The 27031-nt window shown below is 40.6% G+C and overlaps 1 protein-coding gene across 1 annotated transcript in view; it reads right to left on the reverse strand.

Moving 5' to 3' along the window:
- spred2a (sprouty related EVH1 domain containing 2a) overlaps positions 1-27031 on the reverse strand; it is a 125837-nt gene that overhangs the window by 43844 nt on the left and 54962 nt on the right. The window contains exons 2-4 of the mRNA XM_073051240.1: positions 19897-20068; positions 10665-10833; positions 8887-8951 (exon numbers count right to left, since the gene is read on the reverse strand). Coding sequence (XP_072907341.1) covers positions 8887-8951; positions 10665-10833; positions 19897-20068 — 406 coding nt within the window. The remainder of the gene's footprint in view (positions 1-8886; positions 8952-10664; positions 10834-19896; positions 20069-27031) is intronic.

Genomic DNA, 27031 nt, shown 5'->3' on the forward strand with positions numbered 1-27031 from the left:
GCCTTTGACCCTTTTTGCCAAGACCTCTCAATGAAATCCTTTAGCTTCATTTGCTCCAAGTAAAGCAATCATAGCTTATTCAATCTTACCCCCAGGGTGAAATTTCCAAGTCTCGGCAACACGTTCATACATTTTCCTTGCACCCTCCTTCCTGTACTGCTCCGATTAGACTGGATGTGGTTTGTAACCTGTGGTCTAACTGGTGCTGTAAACAGTTCCAGCATATTCTTCCTGTTCTTGTATTGTCTCCACCAAAAACATCCCACATGCCCTTTTCAATCTGAATAATCTGTGCTGCCACTGATAGATAGGCAAGTAGACATCTCCAAGGTAGCCCTGTTCCTCTCATAAACTGCACAGCTCTTTACCTTGCTGCAAGTACCCCCCAAAATACCCCCTTTTTAAAAAAGTCAAATTACCTGTGCCATTTTCTCACCTCACTAAACCATTTCCTTTCTGCAGCCCAAAGCTTTTCTCCTCACCATGAACCACGTGGCCAATATTTATTCAATGGCATCCTGTACCTACATTTTGTATCTTGATACAAGAAAGCTCAAATTATTTCATGCGTGATTCTACTTCCTGTACAAACACCAAACACACTCACCCTCCCGATTCACTGTCACTCAGCCCATTTTGGATCAATGGCCTTTTAATTTTGATCAGCCTGCCAAATAGTAGTTTGTCTAAGCTTTGCCAAAACTGGCACATGGGCGCCATGGAGTCTTGGTAGATTAGATTCAAAATTGATCTGACTAGAAGACAAAGGGTAGTGGTGGATGGGCGTCATTCTGACGAGAGGTCTGTGACAAACAGTGTTCCCTCAAGGAGGAGTGCTGGGACCTCTGGTCTTTGTGATCTAATAACTTGGACGAAAATGCAGATGGACCATCAGTAAATTTGAAATGGATAGCAAGGATTCAGCAGGAAATAGACCACAGAAATGGCATACGGAGCTTAATCCAGACAAGCACAAGACGTTGCACATTGGAAGGTTAAATGCAAGAGAAAAGTGTACAGTAACTAGCAAGATCCCTAAGATTTACACAGTGGTACCTCGGGGTCAAGCCCACAGCTGCCTGAAAGTGACAACACAAGATGATACAGTGGCAAAGGTGTGCCTGGCTTCAGATGGGGTGCTGACTATAAAATTCAGGATCTCACACTGCAGTTGCACAAAACTTTGATGAGGCTAAATTTGGTACACTGAGTGTAGTTCTGGATGCCACATTACAAAAATGAATGGGGAGGTTTTGGAAAGGACATAGAAGAGGTTCACGAAGATATTGCCTGGATTACCTGCCAGAAGAGGTTGAACACACTTGGATTTTTTATCCCCTTGGAGCATCAGAAGCCGAGGGGATGACCTGACAAAAGTATACAAAATTTTCAGAGGCATAGATAGGGTGATGGTCTTCTTCAGAAGGAGAAAATGTCAAATATTAGAGAGCACAAGTTTAAGGTGTGGGGAGGGGGGTGAGGCAAGTCAGCCTGGAACACACTGCCTAAAAGTGGTGGAAGCAGATACCACAATGATCTGTAAGGGACATTTCGGCAGATATGAGCAGACAGGGAATGGAGGAATATAGACCACATGCAGACTGATGGAATTAGTTTAAATCGGCAGACAGATATTGTAGGCTGCAGGGACGGTCCCTGCACTGTACAGTTCTATTAAAATCCATGTACACTACATCTAATGCACTGTCCTTTCCACTTACTGTGCCTCAGAAAACTAGTAGTTAGACAATGCCTTCCTTTAAATCGGGGGTTCCCCCCCTGGGGTCTACAGACCCCTTGGTTAATGGTAGGTGTCCATGGCATAGATGCACGCTTTAAATTCATGCCGATTGTCCTTGACAAATGTGTGTCCAAGTCATTCCAATAATATACCACGACCAAATTTAACAGAACATGCCTACCGTTCTGGTTTGTTTTTACAAACATTAATCATGATCAGCCTTCCCATTGTATGCTATTGCTGCTGTGGCAGAGCCTGTGAAATGATGGCCAATGTTTAAAATACCTCACTTGCTTTTGACAGAATAGTTATTTCATATGGCATGGAAATTTACCCCCCCCCCCCTTTCAAAAGATGCTAACTCTCTTACTACTTTCCCCTTTTATCATGGCTTAGCCCATGCAGTATTTCAATTTTCCCCTCCTTAACAACAGTGGCATCAAACCTCCTCTTTCGTGAAGACGGCCATGAGGTATTCATTAGAACACTTCCCCACATCCTCCACCTCCACACAGAAGATTGTGCTTTTGGTTTCTAATTGTCCCTCATCTTTCATCTCACCCATGATGCACTAACAAAATATCTTCGGATATTCTTTGATTTTACTTGCCATTATTTTTCCATAACCCTACTAGGCTTTCTTAATATTCTTTTCAGTTCCACTTCCACACTAACCACACCTGCAAGGCTTTCTGCTGTACCAACATGGGTTTCCTTTCATTCTTGAACCATACCTCATTAAACCTTGACAATCCCGCCTTTTCCTTCGTGGCAAGATTAATTCCTCAAATCTCCTTAAATGTCTCCAATGGCTTTCAGTCCAATTTGCCTTCAGGAGCTTTATCCATCCCACATTTGCTAAATCACTTTTCAACCATATAAAACCAGCCTATTCCCAATTTTTTCCATGACTAGGTTAAATTTAACCAAATTATGCTCCCCTACTGATATTCCTAATGCCTGCCCAACTTCATTCCCCAGAAATAATCTCGATGTGTAAATTCATCCTACCTTTTGAGCTCTTTAATACAAAAAACCCATCTGAATGCAGCCTAGAGAGCTTGCCTGCCACCATTACATATCTTATTCCTCAGCACTTGTGAGATACACGTCTACCTATCTGCTCCCAGTGCATAATTATCTGTAGTATACATCCTGCAATGCATTTAACTTTAAAAATTTAATCCACAAAGCTGCATTTGATGAGTCACCCCTTTTCACATGCGGTTTCTTGACCAATATTTGACAACTCCTTCAGCTTCCATGTTGCTTCTTTCATTACACCAGACTATCCTGGAACCAAGAACATGAAACTGTCATTCATGTACCTCTAAACCATGACTGATTTATCAAAATATACGTGAGTGTATGCACGGATCTGTTGTATTATACTCATTATACATGGATTATACTTGAATGGTATGCACCCTTCCCTTCAGTTACTCCACCATCTCAACCTCCACTAATTCTCTGCTTTCGATTTCCTCCGAATCCGTGTCCAACTTTGTACTCGAATGCCAAGCAGGTTTAAGCCCACCCCAAACCTGGTCTATAACGACATGGGTCACATTTTACAACCCATTTGTCCTGGGAAAATTCCACTCTCCCAGAACTATTCCAAATATCTCTAAGATTTAACACTGTTGCACCATCATTCTACTCACACATTCTGCTGAACTATTTTCCATTTCTACGAAATAAGTCTTTAAGGACCTTAAAGGAATTAGAACCCTAGGCTCCTTCATCTTTCTCTTGTTTCCTTAAGATATGTCTGCATCATATTTTCTTTAGCCTACTGATGTTTATATCCAGGAGACGGAGCAAAACTGCATTCTCTTTCTGCTTTCAGAATGTGCTGCAGCTGCTCAGGGATCCACAAACAATCTCATTAAATACAAAAACCCACATTAAAAAGTGGCCATCATGACAAAATTACTTAGATATACAGCAGACAAGCTACAATAAAACACCTGGCAAATAATCACTGAATCGATGGGTACAGGAAAACAGAAAGGAATACATATTCTGCCTTGGTGCATGTGTTAGGAAATCTAATCAAAATACTTGGTCAAAAAAAATGGTTTAGTGAAGTTTGTAGAATGCGAAACAGGAAGTGGGGAGGCCACGAGTTTAAAGCAGGGAGTTTTTAAGCAAGCTGGGACGACACTATGGAAAAGCCTGTTCCCAGAAGCAAGCAAAGGCAAGCTGTGATGCAGCTAGTGTCAGAAAGTAATTGTATACAAGACCATGTGAACTTGGAGGAGGCAGGCAGAGGGCTGGCCAAGGACAAAGAGGAACCAAAGCATGAGGATTTGGGGGGAATTAAAAAAAAAAGTGCTGAAACAAAGACTGAAGATAAACTTGGCAAAATCTGGTGCAAAGTTGAAGATGGGCAACTGACTTTGAGTAGGTTAGTACATAGGGAAGATATACAAGGCTTTGCACAAGAGCAACCCCAATACGAGGCGAGAGATCAGAACACAAGGATAGTGATTGAAGTCCGGATGCAGGCTGCTCTGTAGAGGTGGAAGGAAATGGCAGGTCAAATGTACGATTTCTAACTGTGCTCAGATAAAGAGGGAGTGGGAGCGAGCTCACCAACAAAATTTCAATGACATCAGGCTTTCTAGTGGTTATTTAAAGAAAAAGCTGCTTTTAGGACCAAACAGGAAATACTCAGAAAATCTAAACAAGGAACAAAAATGTAAAAGCATTGGTGGAATGCTGGATCATGGGGAGGCAACTGCACAACGTCCAGTTATTCACTCCGGGAGAGAGCAGGGTTGGTTGCTGGGCCTCCTTTGGATCTCTTTCAACAGCAGCACAAGCAACAAACAGCAAGTGAAAGAGTAAAGATTAGACAAAGAACTGAACTGACAGGATAAAACATTAGCAGGAACAGTTTATAAAAGCGAAGCTGTTGATTTGAAAGCATCGGAGAAACATTTCATAATTACCATCTGTAGTCAAATAATACTTTCACAGCCAGCTGCAGTACTGAATGTTAAAAGTTCCAGTGTTGAAGTCAACCATGCCTTCATTGCTGAAGAATATGAATTTATAGAGGAAATGCCACAGAGCATTTCACTTCAATAACTGGTGATTATGTAGCAGCCACACTATTAATTCCAAATGACAGCTTGAATAGATGTGGGAGTATATATAGTTTTGTTTAGTCATGATAATACATCAGCCATGCACCCTTCTTGCCCTCGAGCTCCAAATCTACATCGGTATTGCTGCCGTCCGCAATTATTCCGCTCCATACAAGCATTTTTTTTTTATAAAGAAGGGTCACTTCCTTTCCTCCTTCAGCCACATTCATCAGTCAGTACCGACAGAGTGAAAGCAACTGTTTCTTTGACCCTTCAATGTATCACTGGGCTATGGGTGCAATGTGAAACAAAATAAGCTACGCCAGTTAGTGTTAGTCTGGGTGGGTGGGTGAGCAGGTGAGTGCGTGTGAGAAAAATGGAAGTCTCTTTTTTTTTAAAAAAAGCATAAAAATCCAAACATTCCTGAACAGTTTACAACTAACGGGGGAGGGGGGGGGGCTAGGTGAAATACTGAGTGTGCCTCCTCTTAACCACTGCTCTAATAAATCACGTTGGCAGGTGGTCGGGAAGCAGCTGCTAATGATAGTTTGACTGAAGAGCACAGGAAATGACCTTTTAACCCAACCTCCTGTTACTCCCCTTGTAGACTGGTGACAAAAGATTGTAAGTGAATGAAATGCCAAGACTCAGAGCAATCTGGTAAACATGCATCGGGACATGAGCCTCGAGTAGTTATGAAGGAATAATGTTAAAAGTTTAACTCTACAAGCAAGGCTTTATGAGCATTCTTCCACTACAGGATTAAGCAAACTAACTACATTTACAATAGGAAAAAGATCCACGTCAGATAGAAAATGGTTGAAGGCTGTGTACAAATTACATTCAATTACACAAGTTACGCCTCAATTCTTAAATGTAATCTGAATGAAAATACAGATGCCCATCAGTTTTTGATATGCACCTTACAGTCTGCAATGGAGCTCCTCAGGAAAATGAATTCAGAAAATTTAAACTAACTTTTTTTTAAAAAAATCGATCCATCTTGCAGGAAGCAGGGAAGCCTTACATGCAGTGCAGAGGTGTCCGACAGCACAGCCACGACATGCACCAGGTGGCAGGTGCTGTATGTGAAGAATGCACTGCTGAAGTAATAAAGGTATTATCAACTTTTAAGACACTGAGGCAAGCTTGTGAAAGTGGTGAAGGAAAAGATTACGAGGAACCGTTGAAGTGAAATTCTACAAAAGCCTTGTGGCTTAAAACAAGGAACACAAAACAAACAGCTTTATGGGGCTGAGATGCTTCTGGAAAACACAATCTGCCTGTTGTGCAGCATGCACACGGACCCCAAACTCAAACTAACCCATTGCCTACTCAAAACAAACTATATTTTACTCACTTTTCACATTAAGCAAGCTGATAACGCTTTGTTACCACTGACTTCAACGGTGCGTAGGAAGGCATTTGCACAAGTATACGAGACAAGATAGACACGTTGAGAGGAATACCAGGGTTGCTGTGTTCAGGCCTTCTGAAAGAAGACTACTCCCAGCAGTAACATTTGCAAGAGGCACTCAAAAGTCATTCTTAAAAGGTTCGATCAATTAAGGTTTTGGCAACAGTTTGGATCAGGATGTGTGGATTTTAAGACATGACATTCACAGTTACTGGCCTTTAAGCAACAAAGCGCTTCCCAAATTCTCTCCAAGTCAATTCATTTCTTTATCCACCCTGCTAAAGGCATTGCATTTTCTACACCTCATCTGAAGTACCCAACCTCTCTAAGCACAAGAGAATATAACACAACTTTGTGTAACTGGTCATTGTTGCATATAACCCTTTTGAGTATTAGCATTATTTGGACAGGTCTTTAACCATAATAGCTAGCAAGGCCAATATATGCTTTGAAAAATTGTCCCTACATCTAAATGCTTAACAGGAACTGAAGCTGCTTTCTGATAACACTAAGTCATAACAATCCAGAGAAGCAATACCAAAGAGGATCTGACTACAAGTATTACGTGGAATTAAATCTCAATTCAAGTATGGAATTGACTTGCATTATGTTGAATGAATTTCATTTTGAATTTTCGTGTTCCTCAAAATATTTTCAGTTACTATTTTTAGGATTACTCAGTAACTTGCGATTTAGTTCATATGCACATTCTACAGATGAATTGTAGAAAGTATCATGACTGGTTGCATCATGGTCTGGTACGATAATTCAAATGTACAAGAATATCCCCCACCACCACTGGTAGTATCTATAGGAGACATTGCTCAAGGCAGGTTCCCCACCATCCAGGCCTCGGCATCTCTTCACAGCTACCATCACTCAGTCATTTGGTCTTGAACCAATTGGCACAACCCTAATCACTACAGTTAGCAGTGTTATGACCATTTTCATGCCTTTGCACTTAAATTGACTTTTTGTTCAAATTGTGTTTTTATTAAAACTATAAAATTCATGTTTATTTTATGCTTTTCTACTGAATTCTGCTCTATGCCTGTGGTACTGTGGCAAGCACGTTTTTTATTGCATCTGCACATAGATTACCCGTACACATGACATTAAACTATCGCGGTGTTGCACCTTAAACGCCTTTATAGGGATTTACAAAATCATGAGTCTAGGGTAGGTGGATTGTCACAGTCTCTCATTTTAGGGGAATCTACTGGCTTACGATTTAAAGACTCAAGGGGCAGGTTAGTCCACACAGAGTGTGCTGGGTATATGGAACAAACTGCCAGAGGCAGATACATTCAAAAGACATTTAGAATGGTACGAGGATGGGCAAGGCTGAGAGGCACAGACGGCAGTGGCATTTCAGCCTAGCGTTTAGCCTCATGCGTTATAGCACCAGCAACCTAGGTTTAATTCCTGCCGCTGTCTGCGAGCGGTTTGTTTGTTCTCCCAGTGACTGCTCGAGTTTCTTCCCACAGTCCAAAGACACACGGGTTACCACACATGGACGTAATTAGACCACGCAGGCTCATTGGGCAGGAAGGGCTGTTACTGCACTGCATCTGTAAATAAATATAACTTTGGCCAAACACGCACAAATGAGACGAGTTCCAGTGGGCACATTGGTTGCATAGTCAAGTTGGGCTGAAGATCCTGTTCTGCTCCATATCAGTCTATGACTCTAAAATGTTCAATAAATCTTAATCCCCCAAGACCAGCATCTTTTCCAATTTACTTTTTTGTTTACAGATCCTCTCATCACAATTAGTTCTAGGCAGACTTTAGAGCTAGCTGACACAGCATACTTCAAAATTTACAGTATTCTATGACTATAAATTCACAGCCAAGAGAGAACACATTAAAATTATTCTGCTAGAGGCAGCCTGCTAAAAGGGATTGTTTTACTGATTTTTATTAGTCATAATGCATGTTAACTTTGATCTCTATGGATGGACATTCTGTCTCATAAGGATGCATGCATCCGGAATTCAACTTTAAATAAACAGCAAGCCACACATCTGCTGTGTAACTCGTTTACTCATTGTGAAAAGCTATTATTCACATAGTATGAAGACAGACAAATATCAAAAGTTGTACTGATGAGAGGTAGAGAACTTATCCACTCCTGTTTAAAAACCAACAAGGCAGCAACTCATTTGAATGACCAACTTTCACAAGTCAACTTTCAAAGATATCTTAACATTCACATTATGTTCAGAGAAGACTCACAATGATAAACTAATTCTTGTCTCCACAATGATAGAAGCCATCCAGAGAGTTCAACATTAGATCCACCAATCAACACTGGATTGAAGAGCTAAAGAGTGTAACTATAAACAACATCCAACTCAGAGCTGAACTTCTGTCTTCTATCCATAGATGCCAAAAGATTTGGTGCTTCTCAAATCTGTCACGAGTTTCAGTTGCTATCAAAACCTTGATAATGCTTTTTCACATTTCTCAATCCCAGGAAACACCAAGAATACTTGCTGTACTACAAGGTGTTCTGTCTCAAGGTATCCTGAACACTTCCAAGCAGTTAATTCCATTAAATTCAATTTTAAATGTTAAAGAACATTCAGCAAGTTATTACAACTGTGGAAAAGTAGCCAGTCTGTACTTACTGTAAAAACATCATCGTCACCAACCTCCACTTCATTCTGAATTGTTGAAGATGATGTGGTTGATCCTAGTATTGTTGGGGAAGGGGATGTGCATGAAAACAGATAAGAGAAGAAAAAATAAATACAAGACTCTCGAACAAGTTCCCTTCCAAGCAATAAACATTATTAGAAATATTTCAGTCAAGTAGTAGAGAGCACGCGTCAAGGCCTGTCAGACATCTGAAAGCCTCGAGATTCCAAACCTAGTCATGTGAGCCAGCAACAGAACTAAATGGAAAATTGCCAGAAAGTCATTACAACCCAGATGATCTACTAATGTCCAAGCAAGGAATGCAATTAATTCTTTTCAGTTTAGATCTACAGGTTGGAAAGTTGTTTCGTGCTCCCAGAAGTTGTCATACAAACATTAAGATAGAAACAAAACAAACTGCTTGGCCACAACCATGAAACATCCAGCCAAATTCTCCTTCCAATATCCTCTTAAATCTGAAGAAGTTTCTGAGATGAGAGCAACTTCCGGGCATGTATCTACCTCCTAGAACTACTTGCTAAGTGACTAGGAGTACCAGTGGAAACACTGTTCATGTCTGCACAATAAGTCATCACACAGCCTAACCTCCAAGAGAAGAAACCCAACTGTTTATTCTACCCTGATAGGGTGAAATAATTCAGGAACTTTACACAGTGCCCCATGAAGTCTAACAGAAGTTAGACACCAGTATAGCTTCTATTCCTTCCCCCACCCCAAGATATATCATTTGGGGGAAAAAAATGCAAGTTTTTGCCTCTGACAGTCAACTGGGATAGAGGATGAGTTCTTCTCTTTCAGATTAGATGCTTCTAGTGGCTGATGGAATCAACATAGTGTCCCAGACTCTATGATCCCAGGGGATGGTTCATGGGCAGGTTGGGAAGGTAATATGGGAGGTGATGTATTCTTTCTGCTTGTATCGCTGGTCATCTATGTACTCTTGAAGGCCCCCATGATCTGGAATGTTGCCTCTCCCATTTTCAGGAATCATGGAGGGGGAATTCCCACGTCAGTGGGGAAGCTACATTTTCTCCAAGGAGGCTTTAAAAATCTCTTGAATCCTTTCCCTCAGTTCGCCTGATAATCCTTTGCCCGACAAAGCCTGGTTCAGATGTCAGTTTCAGATTTCTGGTTTTGGGCATTTGGAGGATACAGCTCACCTGCTGGAGCTGAAGAATTTTAATTATGGCCTGGGAGAGGATGCTGACATTGGTTTGTTTATCACTCCAACACTTTGAAGTAGATGCAGAAGAGAAGGAATCTCTGCTAATAAAATATGGGACTGGTGCTGGATTTGATATTTTGATCCTCAGCCATTATCTGTTGGTTGAACGCCCTGGTGACAAAGTGGATAGAGGCATAGGGGCTCTGAGCTCAGCCCCAGAGATGGCAAGGCTTGAGATGGACTTAGATGGGTGTAAAAGTACTGATTGAATTTTGATATTTCAAGATTCAAAAACATTAAAAACCTTAAATACTTAAAAATGATAAGAATTATCAACGATGGCCACAAAAGCCACATACTTTTGCACAGCCTGCAGTCTCAGTTGAGATTTCAGATCATGATGCAGAGGTAATCTGGCAAAACTGGGCTCTGCCCCCGTACCCTGTTGTGGAACAGCTTTCTAAATCTGCAAGTGCTGAACTTCTGCATGTGTCATGCAGAAGTCCAAGACTTAAAGCTTACATTTGGGATGACAGTCAACAAGATGTTACTCATGACATTGGAAAAGTAACAAATTAGTACCTTCTGTCAGATCCTCAATTGCTTTCCTCACTCCTCGATCAAACGCTCGCGCATCAGCAGGACTGTGAAACGTAAGTCCGAACTTTCTGTTGTCAACCATCCAATGGTGAAACGTGGGTGTCGGTTTAGTATACACCAGGTCTTTCTTCAAGAAACATTCCAGTACAATCTTATAAAAGAAAATAGGAGGACAATTACAGTCACAATAGAAAAAAACTCTGCAGTGCCAAAAGAACAAAGACCGAAACAAATCTACTTTCATTTTACTGCCCAATTCCAACAATCTGAATGCTTCATCTGACTTACCATGCTAAAAAAATGGTCTCTTTTTACAAAGGTGATATCGGTGCCACATACTGTGATGCTGGAGTCAGCAGTTCATGTACAACAGGTTTAGTCACGATGTACAGTTGCAAGAAAAAGTTTGTGAGCCCTTCACAGTTACCTGGTTTCTGCATTAACCACTCATAAACTGTGGTCTGATTTTCATCTAAGTTACAATAATAGACATACACAATCTGCTTAAACTAATAACACACAGACAACTGTACTTCTCATCAATACTGTGTATAGCATTTAAACTATCACAATCTAGGTTCAAAAAAGTACAGTCAGCCCTCCTTATCCGCGGTGGATCGATTCCAAGACCCCCCCCGCGGATACCAAGAATCGCAGATGCTCAAGTCCCTTATTTAACCTGAATCAGTCCGGTGGTCTTTAGGACCCAGCGAATCCCTGGACTTTATTTAACATGTTCAGAGCGGTGGGCATTAGGACCCAGCGTAGCTCTGAATCTGTGATGTTTCGGTTCATGAAAATAATCACGATCGCGATTGAAAATAAGGTGGAAGTAATAAAGCGATCGGAAAGAGGTGAAACGCCATCGGTCATTGGAAAAGTGTTAGGCTAGTCGGAACAATTTTAATGGAGCATGTGAAAGGCCCTGCCCCAATGACTGAACAACTATGATTATTACTAAGCAATGTAGTGGTTTAATTATTGGGTTTTGGGGTTTTGATCCTCCACATCAACCAGCCACAGTGGAGAGCGCACTTGATAGCGACCTGTCACTGGATCGAACTCGGGAACTTCCGAAGCCCGGCGCTGAAACATACGTTCTTAAGTGTTCTATATATACAGAAAGGTAAAATATATACTATATATGAATGCAAACGTTTGACTAACTGACACTAAATAATACCGGATGTACCTGTTCCGACTTACTTCGTAAGAGAACTTTCGATTTTTTTTTATCCCGATCCACGATAACCCACGCACATCTCCCTTTAAGTCATCTCTAGATTACTTATAACAGCTAATACAATGTAAATGCTATGTAAAACAGTTGTTATACTGCATTGTTTAGGGAATAATAACAAGAAAAAAAGTCTGTACATGCTCGAACAACGAGTGCTGGAAGAGCACTTCCGGGTTTTCGCGATTCGTGGTTGGTTGAATTCGCGGATAAGGAGGACCGACTGTATGTGGACCTCTGGGATAATGCCTTCTACAAAAGCTGTTTGAGTCAGGAGTTCCAGTCAATGAGATGAGATTGGAGGTGTGGGTTGTAGAGGTGCCCTGCCCTATAAAGACACAAAGTCAGGTTGCTGATGGAGCCTGCGCTTCTCAGGTAGGATCTCCTTATGTGCACCATGTCTCAATCAAAACAACTTTCAAAGGACCTTAGAAGAATTGTAGAGATGCACAAGGCTGGAAAAGGCTACAGAAGCATTTCTAAAGACCCGCGTGCACACTAAGAGAAAATTGTCTCCAAATGGAGGAAACTCAGTACAGTTGCTACTCTCCATAAGAGTAGGTGTCCTGCAAAGATCACAACGAGAGCACAACCTGCAATGCTGAACGAGGTGAAAAAGAACCCAAGAGTAACAGCAAAAGTCCTGCAGAAATCTCTAGAACTTGCTGAAGTCTCTGTTCATGTGACCACTATAGGCAATACACTGAACAAGAATGGTGTTCAAGGAAGGACACCATTGCTATTCAAAAAAACAACATCGCTGCATGCCACAAGTTTGCCAAGAACACCTGGATGCTCCACAATGCTTCTGGGACAATGTTCTATGGACAGTTGAACTTTTTGGTAGGAAATGTACATTGCTCGTTTGAGGAAAAAGGACACTGCACACCAACACAAAACCTCATCCCAACTGTGAAGCATGGTGGAAGAAGCATCATGGTTTGGGGCTACTTTGTTTCTCAGGGCCTGGACAGCTTACAATTGTTGAGTAAACAATGAATTCAAAATTGTATCAAGACATTTTACAGGAGAATGTCAGGGTAGCAGTCCGTCACCCGAAGCTTCATGATGCAACAGGACAATGATCCAAAACACAAGAGTAAGTCAACAGTATGGTTCTAAATGTCAACAGTCCAGTTCTTAACCCAATTGAGATGCCGTGATATCACCTGAAGAGGGCTGTTCATGCAAGGTATCCCAGAAATATTTATGAACTGAAACAGGTTTGTATGGAGGAATGGTCTAAAATTCCTCAACAGTTACTGGAAACATTTGGTTGAAGTTATTGCTGTACAGGGGGGTGAGGGGGTCACATCAGTTACAGAAAGCAAAGGTTCACATACTCTTTCCAACAAATACATGTAATATTGGCACATTTTTCTCAGTAAATAAATGAACAAGTATAATATTTTTTGTGTTATTTATTTAATTCAGTTCTCGTTACCTAGTTTTAGGTCTTGTGAAGATCTGATCATATTTTAAGGTCTTATTTATGCAGAAATAGAGAAAATTCTAAAGGTTTCACAAATTTTCTAGCACCACTGTACCAGTCTTTCATCACTTATTATTCAGCTGGTACATCCAGGAAAACACTTGAGTGATCAGATAAGCAGAAGATAGCACAGGGGTAGTAGAAAGGTTGTCTGAAGTTAAAGCGGGCTAGTCACCAGAAATGGGTATCAGTGATTCTAAGTATCAATTAGGGGAGGGAAAATTATGAGAATAATAGGCAGATTTATTTGGGAAAAGACGTTTATGGGGAAGTCCACACCTAACATGTGGAGGTTGTTTAAAGACCAACTCCACAGAGTACAGGACCAGTATTCCACTCAGGAGGACAAGGATGACAAGGTAAGGGAAATATGGATGACTGAAGAGTTTGTAAATTTGGTCAAGGAAAAGGAAGGTTTGGGAAGCGAAAATCAATAGGACCTTTGAAGAACAAAGCCAGAAAAGAATGCAAGGGAATTAGGAGAACCAGGAGGGAACATGAAAAGTATTTGGCAAGTGGGATTAAAAAGAAACCCATGGCATTTCATACTTACAAAAAGAGCAAGGGGATAACTAGAGAGAGGGTCATTCGAGAATTGAGGGAATGTAAGCTTGGAGATGGAGAAAAATGATAGGGAATGTTGAGGAAAAGAAAAAGGTGCCGTTGAGCCTCTTCAAGATATTAATGGAGATGAGACCCCAAGGCCTGATGGGATATATCTCAGGTTCTGGAGAAAGGCAAGAGATAAGATTGCTGGGCCTTGATAGAGAACTGTGTCTGAGCCATTGGCGAGGCCTTAAAGGACTGACAAATAGAATAAAGAGCAGCATGTCACAGTACAAACTCTTTGTCCAGCCCATTCCAAGAACAATCAAACTCTTTCTCCCACATAGCCCTGTTTTTCTTTCGTTCATGTGCCTATCTAAGAGTCTCTTAAATATCCGTAATGTACCTGCCTCTGTTACCACCCCTGGCAGTGTGCTCTATCTACTTCCCTCCTTGTGTAAAAAACGTACCTCTGACACCCCTCTATACTTTCCTCCCATTACTTTAAAGGTCAGTCTTCTTGTACTACCCTTTACCATCATGGGAAAGAGGCACTATCTATGCCTCTCTTCTTATGTACCTCTATCAAGTCCCCTCTCACCCTTCATCCCAAAGAGAAAATATTCACTCCGATTAGAACATAGCTATTGTTGCTCTTCTGTTCAAGAAATATAGATAATCCTGGAAATTACAGACCACCGAGCCTCTTGTTCGACAGGTTTCATAGGGACAGGATGTACGAGCACATGTGAAAACATGGCCCAATTAGGGACAGTCAGCATGGCAGACAATGTCTTACTCGAGACGGGGCCAAAAACTAGTAAGATATTCTAGGTCTTCATGGAAGGTGTCCCATGATAAGAGAAGGCATAGAGAAGATATTCTTCAGGGTTCATGAAGAGATCATTTGGGTAGAACTTGGAAATAAGAAGATGGCCAGATTGGTAGGGCTATTTGTACTCCCAAATTGTCAATAGGAACTTGAGGAGATGTGTCAAGAAATTGCATAGTTGTGAGAATGGTAGGGTAGTGCCATGAGAGATTCCAATTTTCCCCAGTGTTGACTAGACCATCCAGAAAGCAGGGGGCCTGGATGGGGCAGAATTTTTGCAGTGCATCTGAGACAGTTTCCTCATGCAATATTTAAGAGGAACCTACTCAAGAAAGAGCAATGCTGGACTTACAATTTTAAGGAACACAAGTGACAAAGTAACTGAAGTGGTAGTCGGGGAGGACTGGGACAGTGACTTTCTTTGTGGACTTCAATTCAGAATGCTCTTTGCATGATTGGTTTTCTTTCTCTGCACTTTGATGGCGTTTTTGTTAAAGTGGGTTCTTTTGGGTTTCTTTTGTTTTGTGGCTGCCTGTTAGGAGATGAATCTCAAGGCTGTAATGAATACATACTTTGATACTACATGTACTTTGAACTTTGACTAATTTTAAGTGCATTAGGCAGGATCTAACTGATTTTAACTGGGTGACTACTTAAAAGGCAAAAGAACAGTTGACAAGGGGGAGGCTTTTAAAATGGTCACATCAAGATTCCAGGGGCAGCAAGTTCTTGTTAGGGTGAACTTAGATATACCCTACCCATTCTATATCCATGCAGCCAAGTTTCCCTGGATCTCATGCCTTTTGACTTTCTGAAGGAGCCCACCATGGAGAAAGGTGGTGGCATATAAGAGTAATATTGAAAACCTGGTTGAATGGTCTCACTCAATGTCAGCAAAACCAAACAGCTGATTTCAGGTGCACTATAGGGGGAAGAAGCCTGTCCTCATTAAATGATCAGAGGTGGAGAGGGTCAGTAACTCTAAGTTACTTGGCATCATCATATCAGAGGATCGATTCTGAGGCCAGCGTGCAAATGCCGTCACAAAGACGGAACAGTGCTTCTGCTTTTGGTATTATGAAGTTTATTCAGATTGGGTACGTCATCTAAAACTTAATCAAACTTCTATAGATTAGTTGCATCACATCTCGTATGGAAACACCAACGGCCAAGAATGGAAAAACCTACAGAAAGTGGTGGATACAGCCCAGACTAACACAGGCAAAGCCTTCCCCACCATATTTATTCATTCATTCATTGTTTTTCCTGTGGTTTTGTCTTCTTTTTACACATTGGTTGCTTCTCAGTCTCCAAAGAGAAAAGTCCTAACTCACACAACCTATCTTCATAAGACATGCCCTCTCGTCCAGCATCCACATCTGTAGTGTAATGAGGTGACTAGAATTGAAAACAATCCCTTGATTAATGAAGGCCAACCTTATCAAATACATAGCAACTTTGAGGGATCTGAATATGGAACCCAAGAACCCTCTATTCCTCCACACTGCCAAGAATCCTACAATTAACTCTGTATCTTGCCTTCAAATTTGACCTTCCAAAATGAATCACTTCACAATTTTCCAGGTTGAACTCCACCTGCCACTTCTCAACCCAGCTTTACATCCTGTCAATGTCCCGTTGTAACCTACAACTTTCCACCAACCTTCACGTCAACTGCAAACTTACTAATCCACTCTTCCACTTCTTCACCCAAGTTTATTTATAAAAATCACGTAGAACACGGGTTCCATTACAGTGCCCAGAGGAACAACACTGGTCACCAATTTCCAGGCAGAATAACCTCCATCCATCACCATGCTCTGCCTTTATTGGCCAGTCAATTCTCTATCCACGCAGCCAAGTTCTCCTGAGCCCTGTGGCTCCTGATTTTCTCATTGAGCCTACCAAGGAGACGTTATCAAACCCCTTACTAAAATCCCTATACACCACACCCACTGCTCTAACTCAAATCCTCAAAAAATTCAACCAGGCTCATGAGGCATAACCTGCCCCTCACAAAGTCATGCTGACTATCCCTAACCAGACTATGCTTCTCCAAATACTTATAAATCCCGTCTCCAAGGAACCTCTCCAATAATCTTCCCACCACTGAAGTGAGACTCACTGGTCTATAATTCCTAGGGTTATCCATACTCCCTTTCCTGAACAAAAGAACAACACCTGCCACCCTCCAATCATCTGGTACAACTCCTGTTGCAGAGATAATCACCAAGAGTGCAGCAATCTCTGCCCTTGCTTTGTGCTATTACCTGGGGCATATCCTGGCTGACCCCAGGGACTTGCCTACCCTAATGTTTTTTAAATGTTCTAGTGCATCAACATGTTCAAACACATTAGCTCATTTTACACTGCCTTCACAATCCATGTCCCTCTCACTGGTGAAAAGTGAAGCCAAGTACTCATTAAGGACCTCCAACTCCAAAATGTGAGGTGATATATTTTGGCTGGAAGAATAAGAAAGGGCAAAACAGAACAATGGACACTATTCAAAAAGGTGTGCAGGAATGGTGTGACCTTACTGGCACTTGCATACAAATTAGTGGAAATAGCACGGCAGATTGAGAAAGTGGTTAAGGAGGCATAGATTATTCTATTTCATGAAGACTCAACATCATGCATAAAAGCAGGGAATTCATTCTGAGGAGTGCAACACTGATTTTAATTAAATTACTAGCACTATGCTTGATGTTGACACGTCCAGTACATTACCACTTGCACGTGCTGCGTAACTGATTACAGTCAATAATCACATGAAGATAATTGTTATTTTGTGTTACATACGGATTAAGAAAATAGTTTTGATACCAAAACCAAGAGTCAAGAACTTTATTTTGCAAGGACCTAGGCACATCCAATCACCATTGGTTTAACGGGACCCTGAATTTTAAATTCCTTGGTGTTATTATTTTGGAGGACCTGTCCTTGACCCAGTAAGAAAGTGCAATTACAAAAAAAGCTCGGCAGGTTTTAGGAGTTTGCGGAGATTCGGCATGACTTTTAAAAATTTGACAAACTTTGATAGATGTGTAATGGAGAACATATTGACTGCATTACGGCCTGCTATGGAAATACCAACACCCTTGAATGGAAAATCCAACAGAAAGAACTGGTTACGGGCCCAGTCCATCATAAAGCTCCTTGCAACCATTCAGCATATCTACACAAAACACTGTTGTAGGAAAGCAGCATCATCTTCAGGGATCACCACCACCCAGGTCATGCTCTCTTCTCACTACTGTACTGCCATCAGAAAAGATGGTACAGGAGCCTCAGGACTCTCACCACTAGGTTGAGGAACAATTATTACCCCTCAACCATCAGGCTCTTGAATCATAAGGGATAACCACTCAAATTCACTTGTTTCATCATTGAAATGTTCCCACACCCAATGGATTCACTTTCAAGGATTCTTCATCTCATGTTCTCAATATATATTGCTTATATATTTATTATTACTATTTCTTCTTTTTGTATTTACACAGTTTGTTGTCTTCGCCACTCTGGTTGAACACCTTAGTTGGGCGGTCTTTTGTTGATTCTGTTATAGTTATTATTCTCTGGATTTGTTGAGTATGCCCACAAGAATATGAATCGTATATATGTATATAGTGACATACATGTACTTCGATAATAAATTTACTTTGAACTTTGGTTTTAGTTACATGTTAGGCTGTGGGAGTAGCATACAAGAGTGCTTAAAAACCTCTGCTAAAGATGCCTGACAAATGGCAGAAAAATTATGCTCATCCCTTGCATAATAGTCCAAGTTTTTCAAGAGCCATAAGAACACAACAGGAGAAGGCCACACAGCATTAACCTCAAGTCTGTTCTGTTACAGGAAAAAAGATCACAGCTGATATGATCTGGTTCTCAGCTCTACATTGCAACTGGTTCCCTATAACAACCAACTCACACTGACCAACCATCTGTAACTGCAACAGACCAATGTGCTTCAAACCTATATAATAAATGTCAGCAGCAACAGATTTTCTACATCTGTATTAATGTTTTCTACAATGGAAAGACCACATCTTATAATGTTCGTTCTGCAATCCTTCATTTGTCTCGGCTATCCCAGCATCCAACAGATACTTGACCCCTAGATTGGAAAATCTACATTCCTTATTTCCTACAACTTTGTATACATGATTAAGACTTGCCAAGACTGCATGTGATACTTAAGAGTTGTGAGATTACAAAACAAACCCTACAGGGGAAAAATGACACAATGTCACCTATAATGACAACAGCAGTTCCAGCTTGTCAACACATACCCAATACTGCATTGTCAATGGTCTATGTAGAAGCAACTCCACTACCTTCAAATGACAACTGGTGATCACTAGCAAAAAACTAGTGGCTATTAACACATTACATGAAAGCTCTGTCAAGAACACAGCTAATAGTTATGGTAATAAACCTATACCAGTTAGAAAGGGGTAACATTTGTGCAAGTCCAATATAGTTGCAATCATTAAAACAGTCAAAAGTAGTGCCTTTGCTGACAGTCTAAACAATCTTTAATCCCAATGGGGCCAAAAATTATCAGAATCAGATTTATTATCACCGGCATGTGTTGTGAAATTTGTTAAATTAGCAGCAGTTCAATACAATACATAATATAGAGGAGAAAAAAATAATAACAATAAGCAAATCAATTACAGTATACGTATATTGAATAGATTTTAAATCGTGCAAAAAGCAGAAATAATATATATTTTTTTAAAAAGTGAGGTAGTGTCCAAGGGTTCAATGTCCATTTAGGAATCAGATGGCAGAGGGGAAGAAGCTGTTCCTGAATTGCTGAGTGTGTGCCTTCAGGCTTCTGTATCTCCTACCTGATGGTAACAGTGAGAAAAGGGCATGCCCTGGGTGCTGGAGGTCCTTAATAATGGACGCTGCCTTTCTGAGACACTGGTCCCTGAAGATGTCCTGGGTACTTTGTAGGTGAGTACTCAAAGATGGAGCTGACTAGATTTACAACCCTCTGCAGCTTCTTTCAGTCCTGTGCAGGAGCCCCTCCATACCAGACTGTGACGCAGCCTGTGCAGCTATTCAGTCATTTTGCAAAAACTGCTGGACTTACCAGTTTGTCTTTAAGTCGTTCTCCAAGGATGAGAAACTCACTTCTGCCAGTACCCTCTGGCTGAATGGCTTTACAGACACCAACTCGACTGAGCCCACCTCCTTCCTGTGGTAACCATCCAGAGTCATCTCTGGTCATAACCACAGCATTGACACGTACGATGTAGCTGTCACTGCAGAGGGAAAGCAGAAGTAGAATTGGTCACATTGAGAATGATACCCTATTTCAACAACATCCAAATGAAGAACAAAACATTCCAAATTGTGATGGTCGCATGAACCTTTACGACCAGAGAGTCCATCATTTCAAGAGGTCTGAACGGATCATCCAGTAAGATCAGTTCAAATCCCACCATGGCAGCTAGTAAATTTAAAAATCAGCTAACAAATCTGGAATGTGCACCATTGAAATTCTAAGAAATTCTTGTCGCTAATTAGGGAGGAACATTCCCCCTCCTTGTTGATGCACCAAAAGTGACTTCTGGTCCACTAAAGAATCTTGGGCTAGACTGCTCAGTTCAAGGACAATAAAATGCTGGCCTTTGCATTTTTGCACTTATTTTTCCTTATTGATAAAATATTGACATCTTTCTAGAGCACAAGGTGTATAAAAGAATTTTCACAATTAAACATATAAACGTACAAACACATTTTTTCTTCCACATCTAGAATTCCTCATAGAAAGCAAGTCTAGTGATACACTCTGCAGGTCCTTGGTGCACAAAGTTGCACAGTACTTTGGGAGATTTATCATGCTATAAAGTGATGGTACTGTTGCCCAGCTAGGTAGTTTAAAAAATACCAAACTATGGCTACCCGAGGACGAGGATGTGTCATCTGAATTCTTAGTGACTGTGCTTCAACAATTCTCATACTGTGATCGCCAACTTTACATCAGCTCTCTTGGCTGATGTAAGGTTGAACCATCACCTCTGAAAGGACTAGAGTTTGCCAGCAAATCTGATAGAGGGGAAAAAAAACACCAATAAAACAATTTGGTAATACCCCAACTCATATTTAGAGATAAACAGCAATACAATGGCTGCACCCAGTGCAACAATCCGGAAGTGCAGTCTGAATCATAATATCAAAGGTTAATTACACAAATACACTTATCAATAGGGATAAAATCTGAAATCTCCACCCTATGCAAAGATTCCCACAGGTCATATCGGGGCTCTGACATGAGCGGCAAGAACTATAAAACGCTTCTTTTGCTTTCACTAATATTTTCTTTTACAGAGACATAATTAATTCAATGTCCTATCAAGAAGACAGGGTAAATGCCACAAAGTGTGATAAATCTTCTACTTTACTTGCTTATTGCAGCTGTGAATGGAAGCCCTTGCATGATCTGCATTACCCTCGTACAATATCCTGCACTAAAATAAAATCCATCAATATTAACGTGATCTTTTAAAAAAAAAACTTAAAGCAGCAGATAAAAGTGCTGCTCTGTTTTAAGTTAATCATAAAAAGAAAAACTATAAGGTCAAGGTAAGGAAGAGGGTATACAGGGCATCGATGTAGAGATAGCAATTTAATGCTTCTGGGAAACATTGGATAAATTCTTCACATAGACCAAACTGAAAAGTCTCTTAATTACCCTTCCTGATTTGAACTAGCTTGCATTGCATATTTTATCATGCAATGAACGAGTATTTAAATGAAAGAACTACAAGACCAACTAATTTAGCTCACAGCTGAATTCGCTGAACGTCACTGGATGTGCTGATAAAGTATGGACATGAGCAGATATACAGGCCATCAGTTCTGAACAGCTTAAAACAGGTTAGATCCCAAGGCCCTGATAAGGCTGATGATCTACGTGAGGAAGAGCAGCACTTTTCCCCTGTCACCCAATATACAAATTATAATGTGGAAATTGCCTTTTAATAACTATAGATAACCATTGGTAAACTATTGGAATTAATCATTCTGCATCAAATGTGATTAATCCAGGACAGCCAGCATGAAAGCAAGTTGTGTTTAACCAATTAATAAATACTTGCAGAAATGACTAGTTTGATCAATAAAACACTTGAATAGCATTTCTAATGGTAAGAGATTAAGAACTGTAGGGAAGTAACGGGACGGTGTCACTGTATACATCAATAAAAGCAACTGAGCAAATAAAATATACTAAATCAAAAGCTAATGGAACGTAGACCTGATTGCAAGCATTTGCAGTTAATTTTGCGGCTGTTGAATGCATTTTCAGCCAGAGTGCAAAATGGTGAGCTTTGGTCACCACACTCCAGAGAAATCATACTATCTCAAAAGCAGGATGATGTCAGTCTAGCAGGGTGATAAAAACATTAACCCAAGTGGGCGCAGTGGTAGCTCACACTGTCCTTTCACCCTGCTGCCATTCAATTAGATCGGCAAAAAGAACAGAAAACATTGGAGGTGCTGAGGAGGTCAGCAGCATCTTTGGAGAATCCAAAGTAAACATTTCAGGTTGATGACCTTTCATCAGCTGCAGCCTGATCGGAGAACTTCCAGCACTTTCTGTTTATATTGCAGATTACAGTGTCTGCAGCAATTTGCTTTTGGAATTACTCTAAATCTCTTGCAATCCCCTGTCCAACCATTTGGAAATCCCAATGGTTAAGCACTGGTGATTGGAATTACCCAAAGCCCTGGTTCCTGTGCTCAGTTTAAACTGAAAATTTATAATGTGTATCATCTAAAAAGGAAAATTAAAAAGGTGTGTTGGGGTATTAACATGAATGGCCTCCAATCTGCTGCCAAATTTCGAGTGTGCCAGATTTTCAGAACTTCTCTGAAAATTTTTAACCTGTATTCCAGTTTCCTATCCAAAAATGTACTATCTTGGGTTTAGATAATGACTCAGCACCTACAGCGTGCTGGGTTAGAGAACTTGGATGACAATCAGTGGCACAATCTGGCTTCCAGCACCTGACACACAACAAGGAAGAGTTTAAGTTGAGTTCTAGCTGGTTACGAATAGTTACAGAGAAACTTGTTGCCTTGATGGAGACAATGTTAAGATCAATGGGATAAATGGAAATTGGGAATGTAGTGTTGTATCAGGAATCCAATTTCCTTACATGAACGGTTATAGTAATAATGAGATGCAGCACAGAAACAGGCCCTTCCTCCTATTGAATCCATGGTGGCCATCTACCCATCCTACACTGATCCCATTCCCCATTCTATCCACTCCCCTGCATTTTACCATTGATCTATACACTAGGGGCAATTAATCCACTAACTTGCACATCTTTGGGAGGTTATGGAAAATGATCGAAGCAACAGCTACAGGGAAAATGTACAAATACCGCAGAGACAGTACCAAACCTGCGCCTCTAGTGCTGCAAGACAGCGGCTTGAGCAGCGGTGTCACAATATTGGTTGTAGAAAGAGGGAATATTTTACCCACGAAGCTGACGCATGCTTAAACGTAAACTTACACAACGGGGTCAAAAGATTTTTAAGAAATTCACAGATATTAATCAAAAAAAAATTGAGTTAAGGTAGAAGTTGGCAATGATCCAGTAAAATAACTGAGGGGATGAAGGGCCTAAAGCTCTTAATATACAAACAACCTATGAGACTACATTGCATGCTTCCATTTTCTTTTACTTTTTTCTGCCAGCATTCCGTTACCACTGTCCCCATTCCTCCACAACACACAACTCTGAGTCAGGCTTTATATAAAACAGGAAGTTACATTTGTCATAATTTGCCCACGGATGATGCTGATTCAAATGGTTTTGGACAAAATGCTGGATGCAAGAGGGAAGGAATTTACAAACCTCAAACCTGCTCTGACACCATATGGAAATCACCAAACTCAATATGAGGAAGTATAAAGGCATTGGTGACATTGCACAATGGCCTACATAAAGGCTAAGAAGGAAAATTTGTCAGGTGGGCTGACTTAACACAACCCTGATGAGGGACAGACGCTAATAGTGAAAGAATTATTCTTGGCTACTCATGGATTCACTGCTTTAATGAAGCTGCTTCATGTGATTGAGATCAACTTTGCAAGATTAACTATAGGCGAGCCAATAACGCACCCAAAATAAATTTCATTAACGTGAAAAGACTTGCATTTACAAACATTCTTAAGCTGATGTGACTCCCAATTTAAGTCAGGATTTAAATTGAAGCTTTCTTTAAAAACTGAACATAATAAAGACTGTATACAATATAAACTGTTCCTGAAATTCTTTTTAACAATGATATATAATTACTTGGAGAATGATGCAGAAAAGCATGTGCATATGAGAATTGGACAAGATTGCTCGCATAAATTACCTGCGCCAACTTACTTGGTCATGTTCCTACATTGTAATAACGATGTACCTCTTCAAAAAAAAACCCAGTGTCTGTTCATGTATTTGGCACGCTCCAAACATAACATACTCTGAAGCAGTGGCTCCCAAAGTGGGCGATTTTCTAATTATGATTTATAATTTATATTTAAATTTATAATTTAAATTTTTATTATATTTACTTTGATTTGTACTTCAGGGAGCGCGAAGCGCAGAAACAAATATCACTGTGATGATTGTACGCTCTAGAATCAATTGTTTGGTGACAATAAAGTATTTGTATATCACAACCCCACACCCCCAGGGACGGTGGGAGTTTCTAAGGGGATAGTGGAGGGGGTGCAGCTGAGGGATTACAGGCGTAATTTAAGAAATGAATTACTTACAAGCATTTGTTCATCAGTGCCTGTGATTGATTACAATGATCATTTCTTGCTAACCCACCATTTTCTTAGATTTAACTCAAAGCTCATTATAGTTGTTGAAAAGCAATGTGACGCTCCTGTATTTGGCCTATCATGAGAAATCTGGACTGAAGGTATTGTGTTGCGTTCAGGCTCAGCCCAGGCATTATAGCCATTCACCACTACGATTCCCACACTATATTCATGCAATGACACAATTCCTGTGAATTAGGGTACGGTGTTCAATGGAGTAAAGTTCAAAAAACTGCCCTTTTGAATAGTCTTGACTGCATTTCTCTAGCCCATGGCCCAACCAAGATATCGCGCTGCCCTGCATTATGTACCCGCAGGCAGAGATTCAGGTTTTTCCTGAGCACTGAAGAACTCTCCTCTTCACTGATCGCAGAGCTTGGTATTTATTCCATAACGAGAAAGGAAGAAGTAGGCCGAACAGAAAGTTTGACAGTATAGTGCAGGGTATCTGAAATATGGATTTATACAGCAGCCAAGGTATTTGTTGTGGGAAAAGGTTTTCTCCCCCCCCCCCCCCCCCCACCACACAAATGAGGCAATGAAACCTCTCGGGTTCCTCGAACATTTGAAAAGAATACACCCTGACAAAGCAAAGAACTTGCCTTATTTTTCATTTCTGAAAGTGAAAACTTTCAGAAATGGAAAGCACTTCAAAATGCGTTTGCTAGCACTTAACAAAACAGTGAGGTTTGCATGTTTCATACAACATTTAAATTGGGAAAAACCCATACAATTGGAGAAGAACTGATTCTGCCAGCAGGGAGGTTCTGGGTATGATTTTGCATATGTCACTAGACCAAGTAATTAAACCAATTCCACGACAACTCTGTTTAAAGATAAATAGATGAAAGGTCTGAGAATTTGAAAGACACATCTTGCATCATACTCAGAACAGAATTTGACTCATTCAAATGCAGAACAACTTTACCAGGTAATGAGTCTTTGCTTTTTGGTTATGCTCAGTTCATAAAAGATGAAAGCATTGTTCAAGAGTTGCTGTTTGCAAGGGAACTAGAAACTGATACGAAGGAGGAGTCAATATTTCGGGTTGAACAGCTTTTCAAAGAGAATGACTTTCTGCTCACCCACATTCTTGTTTGTACAAAAGATGGGGCACCTTCAATGACAGGGCAACGCTGTGGGATTATTACTTTCCTGAGGAAATAGCTGTACCGTTTATATATTTACCATTCATCATGTAATTCACAGACAATATCCCGTCACAAAATACCCAAGTGATCAGTTGCACAAATCATTAAGTACTGTTATCATGGCTATAAATAAAATCATGTCCCATGCACTCAATTCTCGACTACTTTGAGAGTTTTGTATAGAGAATGATGAACAGCTTGAACGCTTGCTGTTGCACATAGAAGGCAGATGGCTCTCAAAAGAAAACTGCCTTGGACACTTTTATGCACTTTTTGAAACTGGTAAAATTATCTGATGATTCAAATGTTTCATTCAGTAATCAACTCAAGAATATAGGCAGGACATTGCTTATTTGTGAGAATTACTTGCAAAGTTTAATGATATTAATCTTCATTTGCAAGGAAATTACTTGAATTTTATCGAAGTCAATCAGTCATCTCCACATTTCTGTCCAAGTTAACCCTATTTAAGTGTAACAATTGGTCATCGTGACCATTTCCAATTGATGAAGAGGAAGAAAGAAACAAAGAATACCGATGACGATCTTCAAGTATACTGCGTCTACCAGTGTAAGCTGTATAAAGACACGTCAGAGAGATTTCAGGATCTTCTCTTAATCCAACTTCCAGATTGGGTACTAGATCCATTCCTGAACACTTGTAAAGAGGAATTAAAAAGGAAGAAGGAAGAATTGATCTGACTACAAAATGACTTTGAGCTGAAGCCGAAGTTTAAAGAAAAGTATTGCCCAGTGGCACTGACTTTACCGGTCATGAAGTGCTTTGAGCGGTTATGTTGGAGCCTCCCCAGTCTGCCTGCCGCTCAAACCGGTACACTGATGATGCCATTGCCTCGGCCCTCCACTCTGTCCTGTCCCTAGAAAACAATGCCTCGTACACCAGGATGCTTTTCATCAACTTCAGCTTGGCGTTTAACTCCAACATCCTTCAGAGGCCGATGGGTAAACTGTCCTCATTGGGACTCAACACCTCTCTGCAACTGGAGTTTGGACTTCCTGATGTCAGATTGAGTTGGCAGCAACATCTCAAGCTCCATCACGCTAAGCACTGGTGCCCCCACGGGACTGTGCGCTCAACCCACTGCTGTTCGTGCTGCTGACTCACGACTACATTGCCCGACTCAGCTCAAATCGCATCAAGTTCACTAATGATACCACAGTGGTTGGCTTCATCAGCAACAATGAGTCAGCTTACAAAGGGAAGATAGAGAGGTTTGTCAA

This window comes from Hemitrygon akajei, chromosome 7, assembly GCF_048418815.1.
Source record: "Hemitrygon akajei chromosome 7, sHemAka1.3, whole genome shotgun sequence".
Taxonomy (NCBI): Eukaryota; Metazoa; Chordata; class Chondrichthyes; order Myliobatiformes; family Dasyatidae; genus Hemitrygon; species Hemitrygon akajei.